General features: G+C 53.0%; 1 protein-coding gene across 4 annotated transcripts in view; it reads left to right on the top strand.

Annotated features, from left to right (window-relative positions):
- LOC121481839 (myelin basic protein) overlaps window positions 1-19,417 on the top strand; it is a 114,224-nt gene that overhangs the window by 66,535 nt on the left and 28,272 nt on the right. For all 4 annotated transcript variants that reach the window (XM_041739390.1, XM_041739391.1, XM_041739389.1 and 1 more), the window contains exon 4: window positions 14,947-15,383. In XM_041739390.1, the coding sequence (XP_041595324.1) occupies window positions 14,947-15,383 (437 nt within the window). The remainder of the gene's footprint in view (window positions 1-14,946; window positions 15,384-19,417) is intronic.

Genomic DNA, 19,417 nt, shown 5'->3' with positions numbered 1-19,417 from the left:
GGACAGAGAGACTATGGGAATCAGGAGCAGCGGAAAGGTGCCATCTCCAAAGTCCACATGGTGCCCACATGGTAACCGGTGTCACATGTCCCTCTGCACCCACTGTCCCCCAGCAGGTGACCATCTTCCCACAGTCCCATAGCAAGCAAGCCTGGGGCAGCACCCAGAGGGGACTCACTCCGAAGCCTCCTACCAGCAGGATGCACCTGGCCTCCATCTCCTTGACCGTTGCACTCGGCACTGGGAGATGCTGCCCACAGCTGCCCTCCCCCCTCAACCCGTCTGTAGCAGTCCTGCCACATTGCCTCTGGGAAAAGACATCTCCTGTGCTTTCACGATGCTTTCCTCCATCCCCCACGGTTACTGTGGCTGCGGCATTGTGCGGACTCAGCCTCGCTCCTGGTGCACATTCATGGCCCTTTCAGCGAAGCCTCTGCACGTCGGCCTGATGCGTCCCCTGCCCCAATTGCTGCCCCCACAGGTGCCACTTAGACAAGTTGGTGCAAATGTGCGAGGGCAGGTTGTGTAAGCATGCTTGCACTCTGCTCCATGGCACCTCTTCTATCTCGTGAGGGAAGGAAGAGGCTGTGCATGTCTCCCAAGTCCCCAGGACAGACGGGGAGCAGGGCACCTGGTTGAGGACGGACCTGGGTACCCTGGACGGGTTTCTTGGCTCAGGAGGATCCCAAGCCACACTGGGACACGAGCCTGAACCGAGCTGACCATCCTGTGCGGTTTCAGGGTGCGATAACTCACGTCGGACAAGGTAGTGATTTTCACACAAATCAGAGATGAGGTCACAGCTTCTTTGTCTCGCATAATAAGAAACGCTGCAGGTCACAGTCCACGGCTGGGGGATCTCGGGCCAGGTTGGAGGGGCAGCAGGGATGAAGGGCGGAAGTGGGTCACAGCGAAGGAAGTGACCTGGGGGATGCGGGGTCAGGGCCAGCGGCCTGGGCCAGGAGAGGGGGACTACTTCTCTATGGCTGCTGCTGATGGTCACGAACTAGGGGCAGACCACCTCTCTCAGGAAAAGGCCTTCAGCCCCCAAGGGCGTCTGCACAGAGCTTGACCATTGTGTACACCCTGGAACTCTGGCATCGAAGTCCCTGTTTTGGATAAAGGTAACCAAGACAGGTTTAAGGGCGACACTCTTAAGGGGCATCACGCTGCTTTGGTGTTCTGAGGTCTTTCCACTTTTCTTTCATTTTGCTGCAATGCTGGTAGCTCCTCAACACCTTGCACCTTGTTACCTTCCTATTTATCTCCAGGCATCGAACTTTGGGGGTGGGGGGACATACAGGAACCTTGAAAAGACTGGCCCCACATTTGCCCCCACGGCTTCTGTTGACATACAGACACATTGAAATCACTGCAGGAACCAGCCTGATGCCCGCACCCGTCCTCAGTCAGCCAGGCTGGCATGGGCTTCAGCACAGGCTGGTCTGATGTTCCCCAGGGTAGAGGACAGCCCGGGCACTCCTTCAGTGACACCCAGACACCTGCCACCTGGCTGGCCCTGTGGCCCTGTAGGCAGCCTCTAAGGTACCCTCACCCCACCTGGGATTTGTGTGGACTCAGTCTGGGGGGCAGTGCGTCCAGGGGCTTGAACGTGCAGCCTGGATCGAGAGCCTCTGTTACAGCCTCGCAGGGGCTTTTTTTATCTGGCAGACATTCATCCGTATGCTGGAGCGGTACTGGCCCCGCTCGAGGTGCCCTGCGGTCAGAGTCCCCGCAGGGCTTGTCACCACACAGACTGAGGGCCCCACCCCAGTTTCTCGTCAGCCGGTCTGGCACGGAGCCAGAGCATTTGCACTTCTGGCAAGTTCCCAGGTGATGCCGATGCTGCTTGGAGGCTGGTCATGACCCCTCTCTCCTCCTCCATCCCCAGAGCTTCGCCAAAACCAGGCCTGGTTTTTTATCCCCCCAGCCTTCGGATCAGCACTCTCCAGCTCCAAAACCCTGACCCCAGCCCAGGCCACCCGTCGTCCCTTGCCCAGGAGGCCCCACAGCCTCTCTACTGATCGCTGCCACTGGCTTTTTTCCTCAGTGGAACCAGAAGGACTTTCTGAGAATGTACATTTGATTATGTTGCTTCCTGGTTAAAAAGCTCTTCTGGGTGTTATTCTGTATGTTGGCAAATTGAACACCAAAAAAAAAAAAAAAAAATTTATTATTTAAAAATTTAAAAAAAAAGCTCTTCTGGGGCTTCTCGTGCATTTAGAATAAGGAGCAAAGAGCACACCACATGGCCTTCAGCACCCAGTGCGCACGCTCAGCCTGCTGGGACCACGTTCCCCTTGGTGTCCAGGCCCCGTCCCACCTACGGCTTTGGTGCCTGCCGCCTCCTCTGCCCAGGGCCCCCCATCTGCGGCCCCTGGTATCTGGCGAACCCTTTCCCAGCAACAACTTCCCTGACCCCGAGGCCCTCCCACTGACCCTCTTTCCTTTGTGTAAAGCTGCGTGTATTTATCTGTGAGCTTGTGTTGTTAATTCCTGTCTCCTGATCTGCAAGCACGTGAGGGCAGGAACTCTGTTTTGTTCCAGCTGCTTTCCTGGACGCACAGCAGCCATGTGTCTGTTTGCTGCTGCTGCGTCCCCGATTACTACACACTTAGCGGCGTAAAACAATGCATCTGGAGCTCCTGGCCTGTGGCGAGAAGTCCAGGCTGGCTCCAGCGGGTTCTCTGCTCAGTGTCCCCCAAGGCTGATGTCAAGGTGTCTCTGCCAGGTCGGACACTTATGGGGCTCAGAGGGGAGCGTCTGTCCTGGCTCATGCAGGTTGTCGGCAGAATCCAGTTCCGTGTAGTTGTTGGGATCAGGTGTCCAGGTCTTTGGGGACTGTCATCCTGGGTCACCCTCAGCAACTAGAGCCCCGTCTCTGGACCCTGCAGGTAAACCATCCCTCTCTGCAGCCTACGGTGCTGCTTCCCATTGTTCGGTGCTTGCATGAGAGTCTCTCTGCTCTCACCTCTGCTATCAGCTGGGGAAACTCTCTGCCTTCAAAAGGCTAATGTGATTGGATTAAATAGTCCCATGTGACATAATCACAAGGGATACCTCATCATCTTTACAGGCTTTTAAGGATTATACACAGGTGAGAATTATTGGGGCCATTCTTAGAATTCTGCCTAACATGGGAATGAAATGACTATTGGGTGGGTGGATGGATGCATGGATGGATGGGTGGATGGATAGATGGACAAGTGGTTGGGTGAGTGGGTGGTGGATTGATGGATGTGTGATAGGTGAGTGGGTAGAGAGAGGGAGGGATGAATGGATGAGTGGATGGATGGAGGGATGTGTGGCTGCATGGATGGGTGGTGGGTGAGTGGGTGGACCAGTGGATGGAAATGCATAGGATCTTATCACTGTGCAAAGTATTCCTGGGGTCGTTTTTCAAACAGTCTAACAGCCACAGTAACAAAAGCCCTGATGGATGGATGGTCACTGAACCAGTGCTAAGAGCCTGTATCACATGCACCTTGGCAGTACTGGAGGGAGCCCCAACAATATGCTCCACTCTGCAGCTGAGACACCCAGGACTTGAAAAGATGAACTCACGTGCTCAAGGCCACAGAGTAGGTGGTAGAACCAAGAACCAAAGTCAACTGGATTTGACTCCCCCAACCTTGAGTCTCCCAGTCTGAATTCTGTGTGATTCTAGCAGCGTCTGCTGAGCCCCACTGTGTAAAATAGATGTAGAAGCAGGAATACTTTTCTTTCAGCTGATTTACTCCCCAGTGAAAAGCAGCTCTGTGTTCCTGTGATGCCACTTCCTTGGGGGAAATCTCGTAGCCTCTCCGGGCCTGGTCATGGCCGGTACAGAGCTACCGTGACGATGGGCAGAAGCTGCTCATGGCACAGGACCTACGTGGAAAGTGGGCTTTTTTCTTGATCTCTCATCTTGTCTCCAGCTGTGTTTGGGAAGCGGGCTTCTGACGACGTGGGTGTCTACGAAGTGCAGACTCCCAGGGGAGCCCGGCCCAGCCCTCGCGGGTGGTTCACCGCACACACAGGCTGCCTGTCCCGTGACCTGCTCCTGCTGTGGGAGGGCTCGACGGGTGAGCTATTTAGAGCAGATAAAAACTATATGTTCTGGGTACACAAAGGAGGCATTCGTGCGAGATGGGTGGGTTGATAAGATTCGTTGGTGGAAAAGTTTGAAAGAAATCTGTGCGGGTAGCCTGGAGGGCGGCTGCATGCCTCTCATAGATGCAGAATTTCTGCCATAGCACATCCACGGCCACAACCATGGCCTTTTTGTTTCTTTCGCCCTCCCCGGTGACCCCAAGCACAGTGAGCCAGGGACAGAAGTGCTCCACAAACAAGGAGGGTCCTCTTCAGCCCTAGCCTACACTCGCAAATTCCATGGCTCCGCCCGCCCTGGCCACCCCCCACCATCCCCCCGGGTCCTCTGCAGAGAGGGGCCCAGCCACCAGGTCAGGGACATGCAGGGACTCCCAGTGCCCCTTCCTTAAGCCGACGGTCAGCCAAAGCATGGGCATGGGGCTCCTGCCCCACGGTCCTGCCTGCTTGTCACGGTCTGTTTATCTTATTTTCTATTTTTTTAAATATTTTATTTATTTGAGAGAGAAAGAACATGAGCAAGGGGAAGGGGCAGAGGGACAAGCAGGCTGCAAAGTGAGGAGAGGCCCTGATGCAAGAGTTGATCCAGGACCCTGAGTCATGACCTGACCCGAAGGCAGATGCTTAACCGACTGAGCCACCCTGGTGCCCCATGTCACCATCTTCTTCCAGTGAAGTTCTGTCCAAGCCTGGTTTGGGGCGTGGGGATACAAGGCACCCCCTCGCAGGAAGGGGGCCCCCACCTGTCTCCATCTCTAAGATGGGAGTTGGGCATGTGGGCAGAGGCACTGGTTCTCACGTGGCTATCCCTGCAACAGAGCCTACAGGCCCCTCCCTGCTGCCTGCCCTTGGCTTCTCCATGGGGGTGCTTGACTCAAGTTCAGTCAGAGCCTGACAGAGCCACACACTTGGTGGCCAGTGTGGCACCTCTGGCCCCTGCCATGATGGGCACTGGTTGATGGGTCACACACACACCTGGCAAGATGCTGCTTCTTCTTCTGGGATGTATCATATTAGTGGGACAGGATACTTTTCTGTCAAATGACACATCTGCAAGCCCAGTGTTAAGAACTTCACTTAGAAAGTGGGGTGCTGGGATCCCTGGGTGGCTCAGAGGTTTAGTGCCTGCTTTCCGCCCAGGGCATGATCCTGGAGTCCCAGGATTGAGTCCCACATCAGGATCCCTGCAGGGAAACTGCTTCTCCCTCTGCCTGTGTCTCTGCCTCTCTCCCTCTCTGTGTCTTTCATGAATAAATAATAAAATAAAATTTAAAAAAAAAAGAAAGAAAGTGGGGTGCTTCTGGCCAGAGATGGAGACAGAGGCACTTTGCCTGCACCTCCTTGTTCCCACCCCACCCCCTGCATCCACAGCTCATGTTTTCAGACCTTAGGTGAGGGAGCAGGGCCTCCCCTGCTCCCCGTGGCAGCCTGGTCCTGCTTGGAGGTGGTTCAGGGTGGGCCAGGCAGCCAGGCCTGCAGTTGTTATCTCCAGTGTCTGCTGTGAAGCACACCCCGCCATTAAGAATTGCATTCCCTTTGCACACTGGCTGGTTTTTATTTTTGCACTTGGTTATAGCAGGTCTGTGGAGCTTTAATTATGCTTCTCTACTGTCAGAACGCTTTTATCTTAAACAGTCTTCAGAAAGACTCCCAGGAGAGTCTATAATGTAGACTCTGGTGGTGGGACCCGGGGTGGGGGTGGGGGTCCCTGCCCCCACTACAGAGGCCCCCGCACCTTCAGGCCCAGAGTGACGAGGCAAAAAAAATTAAAAACAAGCAACAACAATAAAAAAAAAAAAAAGCCTCCCTTACAGAAAAGCACACTGGACCTTTTGTTCCGATAGTATGTGACTAATTTAATACCTTTAGGGAAAATGAGAATCTGGCCCAGCCTCAGGTCTAAACAAAGGTAACAGGCTCTGCCTCCTGTTTCTTCGGGTCTCCTGGAATCTCTGCGCCGGGGGGTCGAGCGTGTTCCTGCCCAAGGAGCTGGCGCTCTGAGCAGTTCCCGGTGGGCAGCCCCGGGGACGACCGGCTTGGAGGCTGGAGTCCACCGGCAGGTGGGCAGGCACGCCCTGGGGGTCACGTGCTCACCTGCAGAGCTGCCTTCCGTAAAAACCCCGAAAGAGCAGACCCGCACCATCTGCCCTCCCTCTGGCAGAAGCGACTCAAGAATCAGAATTTAGGAAGACTTCGGGGTGGGGGGTGGAGAGTTAATGTTCCTCTTACTTCAGTTTCGAGCCCTGGGCTGCAGGAGACCGTACCACCTTCTGGCGGTGGTTGGGCAGTAGGGGCTTGGGGCCTGCAGTGTCAGGTGACTTTCCTGGGCTCCTGCAGCCCTCTCCGCATCGCAGGATCTTCTTGACTCTAAAGAATGGCACAGGGCTCCGGCTCGCTCGCCCTAGGGGACGTGAGCTGCGGTGTGCACGGCCTTGCCTGACCACGTCCACCTGTCCCGGTGAGAGAGGGCCCGGGATAGGGCCAGTCGTGGGATTCTAGATGGTACCATGGCTTCAGTGTCTTGGTAATCTTGAAGATACCACAAGATGAAAATATATGGGGGGGGGGGAGTGTAAGTTAGAGTGTGAGTTAAAAAACAACCAGAGACCAAATAATTGAAGATTTCCTCCATTTTGTGGATTCCTGCTGGTTGCTGCCTTGAGTTAGAAGCTAAGGATGAAGCTGAACAATTAGGAAAAACAGGGTACACTGGTGCCTTGGGATATCTGGGCTTATTTTTGGATAATACTTCCTAAAGGGACTGTAAGCTAGAAAAACCGGATTGCAGATCGCTCAGGAGAAAACGGTTCAGCGCACCAGGACAACAGCGCTTACAGCTCCTCTGAATTGTGCCATTGTACATTTAGATGAAAGTCACCAAGTGTCCCAGCGCCAGCATCCCCATCACTGTGCGGATGCCCCGTCCAGCCCAGGGAGGTGACTGACTGCCCCGTCTAGGACTTTGTCCGTGCACAGTCCCTTCTGCCGCCAACACCAGACGATGCTGCAAGTGGGGCTCCCCGAGGTGCACGATCCAGGGGGAGACAGGGCAGGGCCGCGAGCTGTTTGTGAGCCTTCTGGCTGGTGCCTGGGTGCCTAGGAACACTCATTTCTAGCCGCTTGTACTTTAGCTCTCAGAGCCCCACCATTTCCTTAGACAGTCGTCTACACTGTGGGCCCTAGACAATATTCAGAGGCAGTGATTCTGGGGGTCTCCTATGGGGCCTTGGAGACTCTGTCTGGGTCTGTGGTGTATGATGCCCATCACAAGGAAGTGGCATGGATGGTAAGCTGGGAAACCATGTTTTTGAACCAGGAAAAATCCTAGTTCCTTGGGTGAAAAATCCCAATGATAGAGGACAGACTCATCAAATCAGTTCTGTTGGGACTTTGTGGGGTTCAGGGCCATTGATGGGATCTTGAAACAACTCAGACAAACTAGATTTGTACTCTAGGTTTTGAACCCAACTAGATGTGCCCCCGGAATAGATGCTGTGAAAGCCAAGATTTTGATGAGTGACACCAGTCTGATCCCTCAAAATGAAGAACAAATTTTTATTTTCTGCCCAAGGATTTGAGGATGTCACATAGAAAGAATATATGTGGAAAGGGGTTCACAAAAGCCCCTCTGTGGGGGTATTTTAGTAGCTGGCAACAGAGTGACAACCATGAGTCCAAAGTAGAAGTGGTGCCATGTGTGGGGTTTGGAGCCTTTGCAGGGGCAGGAGGAGCTGGATCGGAGTCTCAGGCATGTTCAAGACCCAGCCTTGACCTCGCCAGGAGGTCCCTCAGCAGGGCTGGACATCACGGCCTCCATTTGGGGTGGGCCTGGGACACAGAGGAGGGCCAAGAAGTGACCCAAAGGCATTCCACAGCCCCTTCTTCTGAGATGACACCTTTCTTGTTCTCTTGATACCAAATCCCTTTTCTTTCTTTAGTGAAATTGTGAGCTCGTTATACAGTGGGTGTGTGTTTTCTCTTAATATGCCAGCAAGGTCACAACTTGCCCAAGTCCCAAGACCGAAATGTGAAGGCCCATTCCTTCCGCCCGTAGCATTCACTATTTCCCCGGCCCGTGAAGTGTGGACACCCATTGAGACGGGAATAGCGCATGGGAATAAATTAAACCAACAGCAATGACTTGGGTGGGCTAAGTGTCTGCTGCACGTGTTTAGGTGTAATATTGGCAAAACCCCTAATTGGCTGAGTGATATTCATTTTTCATTGTTTCCATCTCATTGGAGATTTGACCGGCCGTGAATTTGAAATTTTATTCAATGGCCTGGGTGAATCGCTGATCCCTTTGGTGTAGCGTTTTGAGATTTCCACTCATAGAAGAAAACATAGAGTTTGCACTGTCCCATCTTATCAGTAGAAGATTCTTATTTAATTAAATATAATAGAGTGACTTGCATTCACACAGGTGATTTCTGGATCATGCTTTATTCTGCTTTGGTGAGCAGTGTAGTCATGCTCTGAGTAACTAAATAAATACTCTTATTTGCGTTGACCTGAGAGCCTCTGGCATTGGAAGAAAGGCGCAGACCCAGGGGGCAAGCTGAGGCCGTGCCCACAACGACCTCGCCCACAGACTCAGCACACTGTACGGCAGCATCTCAAGTCCACCCAGAGAGGCAGAAAGTGCTGGGTCCCAGTCCCAGCGATGACATTTCCACAGGCAAGAAGCAGACCCGCACTGCAGCGGGCTCAGGATGCTCTGGGTCTTCCAGGTTGAGCTCTCCTCCCAGTGACCATGCACAGTGAGTGGAGGTGAGGGGGAACAGTGCACGCAGTGCTGTCGTGAATAGGTGAACCTAGCTATCTGCACAGAGACCGACTCACTCCACTGACCTGTTAAAAAAAAGCAGAACCAGGTGCTATCCTCTGCATTCTTATTTATTGGGTCTGGACTGTGGCTTGACATCCATATTTTTCTCGTGGACAAGCACACATACACACGCACACACACAGAGGTGATTTTGATGGAAGTTATTCAGGAAATTTGATTTCCATGGGTGTAGTGGCCTAGAGCAAAAGATATATGCTCTACATTAAAAAGTAGTAATAAAGGGGCCCCCAGGTGGCTCCAGTGGTGGAGCATCTGCCTTCAGCTCAGGTCATGACCTCAGGGTCCTGGGATCGAGCCCCACATTGGGCTCCCTGCTCAGCGGAGAGTCTGCTTCTCCCTCTCCTTCTGCCCCTCCTCCTGATGGAGATCTCTCTCTCTCTCTCTCTCTCTCTCTCTCTCACACACACACTCACTCCTTCAAATAAATAAAATCTTTAAAAAAAAAATAAAAATAAAAAGTAGTAATATTTAAATATAGGATGGTCATCACTTTGTCATGACATTATTTGAGATAATCTTAGGAGTATTTGGGGTGTGTCATATTCTGGGTACAGGTGGGGGAGTTTTCTGAACAAGCATAGAGAGTACATTCTGGGCTTCTAAACCCTCAGGGGTGATACTTCTTGCCAGAGTGGCAATACAGTGTTCAGGATTCCTGAACTCAACTTTTTTGGGGTGTTTAACAGTCATTACCATGTTCTGCAGGTGTGGGTGAGCGGGGACACGTGTGTAAGGACACAGCCCCTCCCACCTGCAGAGCGCCTGGGCCCATGGGCACATCTTGGTCTCTTGATTGCAAGTGCAGGTCCTGGCTGAGCTCTGGGCTCAGGGCAGGCGGCTTTTTCCTCATCACTCCCTCTCTGTTAAGCAGCTGTGATCCACACTAGTGTAGCCGCCAATTATCTGCAGTGAAACTTTACCCTTGGATGCAAATGCCTAGCTGCGGCTAAAGCCAGTCAGGGCAGGAGAAGACGGGCCACGAGGCACCCAGAGCTGCGATGTGCCGATTGCAGACCTGGACTGACATCAACTCCTCCGTTGATTCCTATTTAACTTTTCTATATCAGTTTCCTCTGTATGAACAGAAGGGCTCCTAGAATGATCCGCTTCTAGGATTGTCGATAATGCATGCAGAGCACCCAGCATGCAGGCAGCAAGGGCCTCTGCTCCGGGCTCCATGTGGCCAGCTGTGGGACGGGGTGGGGGCACTGAGTAGGAGCTCAGCCTGCCATATCCTACCGGTGCCGCTGAGAGGGGCCTTGCGAGATTTAAGGCAAGAACGTGGCTGCGTCTCCCCGTGCCAGGGCAGACCCTCCAGTCAGGGACCTGCCTAGGACTGCCAGCTAGTTAGAGGGGTTCAGGCTGGTCTCTGGGGCTCCTCTCTGCTGTGCCTCGCAGACCTCTGATCGTCCTTGGCTCTGACTCTGGATGCAGCTGGTCAGGTGCCCCTCAGTGGTCAGTTGCCCTTCAGCGGTAAGGTGCTCTCACCAAGGTCAGGTGCCCTCCCCGAGGTCAGGTGCCCTCCCCAAGGTCAGGTGCTCTCCCCGAGGTCAGGTACCCTCCCCGAGGTCAGGTGCCTCCCAGCAGTCAGGTGCCCTCCCAGAGGAAGGTGCCCTCCCCAAAGTCAGGTGCTCTCCCTGAGGTCAGGTTCTCTCCAGTGGATCACAGAGCACAAGTGGACGACATGGCTTGTCAGGTCAGTGCCACTCAACGAGCTGTGGTCATTATGAGCACCCAGGCCTAACACTTGAACTTGGAGTTTGTGAAAGAACAAGCGGGGAGACTCCATTGTGTATTCTGGTAGCTCAGAGCCATGTCAACTGATTAAATCTAGAATATTACAAAACGTCTCATAACCAGAAAAAATTTGATTATCCGACTGAAATCCGTTTCTAAGCCAGAGCTCCTTAGACCTGATGTAGAGCCCTTCAGGACTGAAGGGAAGTCTTCACTTAAAAATAAGAATATCAAAAGCAATTTAACAGCTGCCATGCCAACAGCTAAGTTCTTCTAGCAAAGAAGGGGCAGGAGGGCAGGCGGAGACCGGGCGTCTACTGTGTCCCTCTGGAGGAATGGCCCAGCCGACATCGGCGTGTCAGTGATCAGACGGTTGTGCCGGGCGCCTGTGCAGACTCACTGTGGGGTGAGGTAGAGGCCAAGCTCGGCTGGACCCCACAGACTCACGGCCGCACTGTGCCGCTGACCACCCTGGAGCTGCGTCCCAGAAGCTCAGCGCAGGTGCCCAGCGCAGGCCTGCGGGTTAGGACATGGACCAGGGGGGCCAGCAAGCCCGTCCTGGGTGCGCATGGCACTGAGGCCCGGACCGGGGGCCTGGACTGTGCCCAGCCTTCCAGCAGCAGTGGGTAAATGGAATCCCAAGAGAGGAGCTGGGCTCTACAGGACCGGCAATGGCGATGTAGCAAGACCCCGGCACAAAGTGGCCAAAAGAGAAAAGAAAAAGGAAGAAAGTGGTTGTAGTTGGTCACAAAAGAAAGACTCCCAGGGGCAAAGCCACAGGCATTGGGACACCCCGCCTGCCGGGGACAGAGTGGGTGGGAAGGGGCCTGACTCCCAGGGGTAGGAGGGACCGCCTGGCTTAGGTCCGCATCTGTGAGCTCCCTCAACAGTAGACACGGCGCCCCGCAGTGTCATCCTCTGATTTGGGGGTGTCTCTGCCCCAGGAGCCACTCTCAGGGAATGACGTCTCTGTTCCACAGAGATGTCCCAGGAAGCCATTCCGTGATTTCCGCAGCATCGTTTTCAGAAGTTCAGCTCATTTCCCACTAAAGTTCTCTAGAGGTCATTCTAGCAATTAGATGGAGGTGAACCTTTCTTTCTTTTTTTTTTTTTTTTAAGAAGTTTTATCACAAATTCCTGTAGAATTTGAACCATAACCGAGCATTATAAGTGCATGTTCTGGCCAGAACCAGGTCCATGCCTCACAAATTGTGTGCTGAATGCTATGCTCCACAATTACGGTCTAAACAGAAACTCCACATTGGGCTTTAATTTGGTGAAAGCTGATATTAATTGACAAATTAAAACTGCGCTTGTCGCTACCAAAAAAGGCTGCGCATCCACAGATTCCGACCTCTCCTCATGCCCCTGTGTGCTCAGAGGAGCTACTTTCAGGACACGGATGCCCTTCTCCCTGCCTCACAAACAGCCCTATTCAAGGACACAAAGCCCAACTGTTATACAAATATTAGTATTCAGATGCGCTTGTGTTTTGTTAATGCGTTTAATTTTGTACAATATAGCTTTTGTTTCTCTTCCACATTTGCATTAATTGATATTAGCCACAGAATATAAAGCACAGCTAGAAAATCAGCCTCTATTTCTTTGTCAACGTATAAATTAGCAGCACATCCCTGCAAAAATCCACAGTTTTCTGCTGGCCATGGTGTTCTTCACATTGCGTCTTCCTGTCGCCCCGATGCCGTGAGACATTTGGTAGACACACTATAAGTAATGTGTTCTTAAGGAGTTGGATTCCGTCAGTGGTCAGGGAGGACGTGCCATGCGCTAAGTGATATATTCCCAAAGCATTAGGCGTAGCCACCAACTGCTGTCTCTTCGGGGCCTAAATGAAGTCACGGTGACCCTGGGTGCCAGGTGTCCCTGCCATGCACTTTGTCCCTGGTGGGCACTGAGGACATATGCTGGAGTGACTCACTCGACCTTGGAGACGCAACTGAAGGTGGTGTCTGCCTAAAGAGTGTCATTCGGGGGGCAGCCTCCTGACCACTGCGGTTCTATCAAAAGAGCATGAAGTCTTTTGCCCTTTGCTCCTGACGTGTTAGCAAAAGCGTGTGTTGTAGAGACATGCACTTCGAGAACACGTGTGACACCCGCCGCACTGCAGCTCTGTGACCTCACCTCTCTCTCCCGTGGCCTGCAGCCCCACCCACCTGGGCCCACCTGCAGGTCTCTCCTGGGCGCCCTTCCTGGGCTCTGAGGCCTGTGCCATGTTGACTGGGCCCCTGGGCCTTCCTGGCCTCTCGTTCCCCCCACCCCTGTCCCCGCTGCTGACCTCACACTGGCCTCTCCTTCACACCAGGCCCTCCAGCTCCAGACCTTTCTACTTCTCCCTGCCAGACCCGCGCTGGGTGCCCGCCCCTTGGCAGAGGCCTTCAGCTCCGCCCCAGTGTGTGCCGTTGACCCCTCACGCCATCCCTCGGGGGCCCCTGAAGCCCCTTATCCTGCTCTGTTGTCTTTTCTATCACAGGTTGATAGGAAATTATACATAGTAGTTGTGTCCTGTGGCTGCAACAACAAAGTACCACAACCTGGGTGATTTCAAACAACAGGAATTTCTTCTCTCATCTGGAGGCCGGGAATCTGAAACCAAGGTGTCAGCAGGGCTGTCCTCTCGCCACCAGCTCTAGGGGAGGACCTGTGCCCTGTCTCTTACCTTCGGGTGTTCCCACGTCACTCCCGTCCCTGCCACCATCCCAAGGTCCCTTCCCAGTGTGTCTGTATCTGTATCTTTTTATATCCCCTTTGTATCCCCCTCTTTTTATAAGGACACCAACCAGTCACTTGGTTAGGCCCACCCTCAGCCAGGACGACCTCATCTTACCTGGATTATATCCACAAAAGATCCTATTTCCAAATAAGTTTAGATTCACAGGGACTGAGACTTAGGATGGGGACCTGCCTTTTTGGGGGATACTTCATTTCCTAATATTCATTTCCATTAATATTTATGAGACAAGGACCACATCTTTTTCATCACTGCAGCCCAAACATTTAGCTCAGTATATGATGGTTAGTAAGTGCTCCATAAATAATGAATGGGTGGCCAGGTGGATGGATGGGTGGCTGAGTTGGTGGTTGGGTGTGTGAGTGGATGGTTGGGTGGGTGGATGGATGGTTGGGCTGTTGGGTGGGTGGTTGGCTGGGGGTGGGTGGATAGATGATTGGACAGTTGGGTGGGTGGGTAGTTGGGCAGGTGGATGGATGGTTGGGTGGGCGGGCAGATGGATGGGTGATTGGGTGGGTAGGTGAAAAGATGTGCAGCTGACCTGGTTAGTCACAGGTCAGTGACTGGATCAGTAGCTGGATTGGTAGGTAGGTGGCTCAGCAGATAAATGGGCAAGTGGGTGCTGTTGCTGGTAAATGTCAGTGAACAGATTGGTGCTGGTTGGGTGGATGGATGGATGGATGATATTAGAGGAAAGCATGAGTAAACCCACATTTTCTATAGATATGTAATGAAGGGGGGAGTGAAGTAGGGTGGACATACCCTCAAACCTAACTTGTAACTTGAGAGCAAAATGGGTGTGTTGCCATTCTGGAAGGAAATGTGGTATTTTCCTGTACATGCGTGAAAGCTGGGAGAAGGTCATATGGCTCACAGAATACGCCATTCCCACTTCACACTTTGTAACTGAGGCTGCTTGCAGAAGAAAAGCCAAATTAAAATACCCTGAATAAGCAATTCTCTAATGCAAGAGGCCTCTTGTGGAATCTGGAAACTCAAGGATTCTAAATGCCCCACTTCTTTAGGGCATGAATTGCAAAAAGATGTGGGAAGTTCCATTTTTATCGAGAACACTGAAAACACCTTTGATCAAACCACTGCTCCCGACACGCTTAGCTTGTGCACCAGTGGAGTTGGAGGGATTCGATGTCCCATAGAGGCGCCTGCAGCCCTGGCCCCTCCACGCCCAGCAGCAGCAGCGGCGGCGCCCAGGGGTGACTGCTGTGTCTGCTTGGGCCTCCTCAGCAGGAAGCTGGGGTACGCTTTATCTAGGGCACCACGTGTCGAGTAACTGAAGCAGCCCCTGGGGTTCCCCGAGACAAGACCTGCAAGTAGGACGCTCAGTCCAGGTTGGGTCCCACCACGAGTGATCTGGGGCTACCAGGTAGCTTGACGGCCCCGGGCGCGCATGCATTCTGTGGGTTCCATAGGACACAAGCAGGTCCCCAGCCCTGGAAGAAAGCCGCATTGTCCCTCGCTCTGCTTTGCACGGCCCGTGTTCATATCTCACTGTTGTTTGCAGGGGAGGCAGATGTGGAGCAGAACAATGGGACCCCCTCTCAGGACACAGCGGTGACAGACTCCAAGCGCACAGCGGACCCAAAGAATGCCTGGCAGGACGCCAACCCAGCTGACCCAGGGGGCCGCCCCCACTTGATCCGCCTCTTTTCCCGAGATGCCCCGGGGAGGGAGGACAACACCTTCAAAGACAGGCCCTCGGAGTCAGACGAGCTCCAGACCATCCAAGAGGACAGCGCAGCCACTCCCGAGGGCCTGGATGTGATGGCGTCACAGAAAAGACCCTCCCAGAGGCACGGATCCAAGTACCTGGCCTCAGCAAGCGCCATGGATCACGCCAGGCATGGCTTCCTCCCGAGGCACAGAGACACGGGCATCCTTGACTCCCTCGGGCGCTTCTTTGGCGGTGACAGGGGTGTGCCCAAGCGGGGCTCAGGCAAGGTGAGCTCTGAGGAGTAACTAGGGGCGCACACAACGTGTGTCCACTTTAGTTGACAAGGAAAAGGAAGGAGAGTGAGCAGGTGAGCTAAGCCCCGGCGGGGATGCTGTCTCGCTACTGTCTGTCCTCGCCGGCGATGCTCACCGGCCACAGGCGCGGGCGGGGGGCGGGGGGCCGGGTTGCTGCTTTGCCGCATTTCCACGAAGCTCAGCCTCTCCCCCGTCCTCGCAGGGGATGCCATCAGGATGTGGCTCAGGAATGCAAGGACATCCTGAATTCCGCATCCGTAGTGGGGCCCGGCACGGGCACCGCGTTCTCGGGTCACCGGCATCTCACGCTTGGGGGCTTGGGGGCTGATTCGCTTCTGCGCCCACGCTTTTGGGCTCGACGTTGCGTTGTGCTCACTTTTCTTGGTGTCAGCGCTGCTAGCTTCGTGTTGTCTTGTAGCTTCGCGTTGTCTTGGAACAATCATGCGATTGAGGACTTTTGAACAAACTCAAGATTGAAATTCGCCTTGAGCAGATATGTCTTTTATCTGAGTTATTGAGGGGCAAGGGGTGGAGGGATCCTTGAGAGTGCCTATGAATCGAAACTGTATTACTTTGTTATTCCATTAATTTGAATAGAGGATCTGTGAGCTCTCATTATGTAATTATGTAAATGTTCTGTAGATAAAAATTGTATCGCAAGGGAAAAAGCTCCCATTGTTCCTGAGTTTCCAGCAGTGGCTCCCGGAGTTGGTGTGAATGGGGCATCTGTGGTGACATCCCGTCAGGGAGCTGAGTCCCGAGTGGCTTTGCCGTAGCAAGCACATAGAGTGCTGTATGCCTTTTCCGGGTGTTGCCTGGCTGGGTCATTGTGGAAGCAGAGGGTCTTTTGGGGAAAGCCCGGGTTTATTGGCTGTGCTCACAAAACACCTAAGTTGTCACTTTTCCTCTGGCTGCGTGCGTATCATGCTGACTCTGAAAGTCTTGGGAATGTAAAGAGGCTTCTGACCTGTGGTTTCTAAAGGGGTCTCTAAAACTTGCTTAGTCTCTAACTACAGAATTTAGAATTACTGCTGATTGTGAAATCATTGAGCGATTTGTGTTTAAACAAAGGCAGTTTTGCCACGCGGGAATTAGGGGACATGGCGGCACAGGAGCTGGGGATGCCGCAGGTGCTGGTCGTGAGGTCCCCAGCATCTGCCCCCAGGTGCCATCACTCACATGTCATTGGTCATGCCTTCTCGTGACTAACACTTGGCGCGTCTTAAGTGCTGATGGCGTTCACCTTCTGCTTGGTCCTTTCAGTGTCTGTGTTTGTAGACATTTGCTTTTCCTTTTGGGCAGCCTTGTGTCACCCCAAAATGTTGGTCATCTGACCTATTTCCAATGTTGATTTCAGTCCGAGGTGCTTTTTCAGAGCACGGCTATCAAGCCACACCAGACCCTGGCTGCCTGTTGAGTCTTGCTGTTACTCTAAGTGCTCCACATGCATGCAGCACCGCCAGTCCGAAAGCTTAAGCTATTCTGCATAACTCAAGGAACAGGAAAAATATAATTACACTGGGCAGAAAAGATTAAATTGCTGTATAGCACATATTACAAAACAGGCTTCATTTCAGTGGTAATGCTCTAAGTCAAAATAAAATTGCGAATGCATTTGTATCAATCGTTGTGACTTTATATCAGAATGGATACATATACATAGATATGTACATGCATACGTGGTTTTTTTCCCTTGGTATAGAATTACAACCTTTGTTACTCTAAGGCTCTTCTACTCTTTCATGCTTTCAAAGAAAAGATTCATCGCAGAAGTAGGCATCCACTTTGCAAAATAGTGTTGCCAGATTATCAAGGATCCAGAGAAATCAAAATATTTTCACAAGATTTTTAAAAATGAAAACAATGTCTAAACAAGTTGTTTTAGAACTTTTTGAAGTTTCAATTCTGTTCACTATCGAATGTTGAATAAAGAAGATTTAAAAATGAACAGCCTTGCCTTTTGATACCAGAGAAGTTTGCACATGTGGTCACGTAAGGTGCCGTCATGGGTCGCGTCTTTGCTGAACGTGCTGCGTTTTATTTTATTTTATTATGGATTCTTTGCTCTTAAACACTGGAAATGTGAGCTAAAAACCCTCTCCGCCCAGGCATGCGCCCAGCTCAGCCCCAGGGCTCTGGGGTGTTCACTCTGTGGGCTGCTGAGGGCTTCCTGTTTCGTGTTGGCTTAGTACTTGCTGTGCGCTGTGTGTAAACCCACAGAGCCCTCGTCTCATATAGAAAGATATCTGGATCGAAGCTGGAGAAAAGAAGAGAAGCAAAAGGCCCTGATGATCCTCCCTAAAAACCCATTTCCTGTTTCCACAGTTTGTCATTCCCGAGACAAATATAGGACCCTAAAGGGCACCCCCAGGCCTGCACAACCTTGAAAGGTGGGTGGCAGGGAGCAGCGGCTCTGCTTGTGTGTCTGGAGTATGCTTCTCTTGGTGGAATTGCGCCGGGCTGAATGCAGGGCCCCTGGGGGAGGGGACTGTGGGTCCCTGGGCCGTCTGCTGCGCCCCAACACCCCCCACCCCATCCCCCCAAGGCGGCATGGGGCTCCCCACCCCCAGGTCGGCAGCAGCCCCCACCCATCCTCGGAATGCACTGATGACACCCACCCCTGTGCGGCCGGGGCACTGACATTCAAGCAAAGCGCATTATGAATTCCTTGAGGAGGCATGTTCCGTGAGAGCCCTAAATGCAGAGTGTGTTCCTGGAGAACGTGCTCCTTGGTGGCAGGAGGAAACAGGGCTGTGTTGTTGCTTCCAGAACAGGTTTCCCAGTGCCCTGGAATGTGGGGCCTCAGTGGGAACAGGCAGCCCTGACCGGGAAGGGTAAAATGCATGTGCACTTTGGGGACCAGGGGGTCCACCAGCTGCTGCCAGCCACCCCACCCACTCCCTGTCAGACCCCACGGCCCACCGTGACCAAGCCCACACAGCTGCAGTGGCCCAAACCCTGAGCCCTTTGGAGACCACCCTTGTTCCTTTTTATCTGGAAGGAGTGAGGCTTTATGAGGTAACCAAGCTGGACACAGTGACGCATGCCAGGCCGGCCCCAAGGAAGAAGGCCTCGAGAACTCACCCCTCGCGGATTGCTCCAGGCCAGGGTAGTTTAAAGGCTATTCTCTGGTCAAGCCAGTCCCCCCGATGCCCGCACCTATCTGTACCGACTCTCCAGCCTTGCTCCATTTATAACCTGCTGTTCTCCGTATCCCATCATCAGCACTCAGGATCATTTCTGTGCCTCTGATTTGATTGTATGGGTTGAAAACCGTTTGTCATTGACTGCCACGGGGTAATACTTATAAATTAATCACCATATTCTGTTCCCTGGGTTTCCCCCCTCCACTGCCTTTTAACTTCATTTAATGCATTTTAGTCCTACCATCCCTTAATTCTTCATTGTCACCCAGTTTCATAGCTGTATTCTGTAATCTTGGGGAGTGTAGCATTCAGAGGCGGCGGCAGGGAGGGTCGCGGCAGGAAGCGTGGGGGGCGGGCCATGTGGCACCTGTGAGCCCCGAGTCCCAGGCTTGCAGACCCCCGCACACCCACTCAGTGGAGAGTTTCGGCCCCCAGGGGCACAGCCGTGCACATGAACCCAACCCCAATCTGCGCAAGTCCGAGAGGTAGTGATGTGACCATTTGGGGCCACAGCTCTTTCTAGAGAACCTGCAACCAGGGCAGGTATATTTCAAACACTACTTTTTGAGCTTTCCCACAGGAATTTCTTCATGAAGTATTTTTACTCTGATAGATTCTCACCAGTAGCTTTGTCTGCCGGGCCACTGGCAGTTTGCTGTGCCTTCGCACTGTCCCCAGGCCCTCGGCCTCCAGGGTGCGGTGGCTGCAGGAGGCAGGAGCTGTTAGGGCCTGTGGCCCTGCACTGGGAGGTCTCTCCACGTCCTCTGCGTGAGCGACACGTCCGTGCTTTATGTCACCGTGTTTGACAGGACTGCCTTCTGGTGAGCATCTGCCTCTTTGGTTTCGTGATGCACTTTCGGT

The sequence above is a fragment of the Vulpes lagopus genome, chromosome 24, assembly GCF_018345385.1.
Source record: "Vulpes lagopus strain Blue_001 chromosome 24, ASM1834538v1, whole genome shotgun sequence".
Classification (NCBI taxonomy): domain Eukaryota; kingdom Metazoa; phylum Chordata; class Mammalia; order Carnivora; family Canidae; genus Vulpes; species Vulpes lagopus.
The sequence above is the reverse complement of the archived record's forward strand: the minus strand, read 5'-3'. Positions and strand labels throughout refer to the sequence as shown.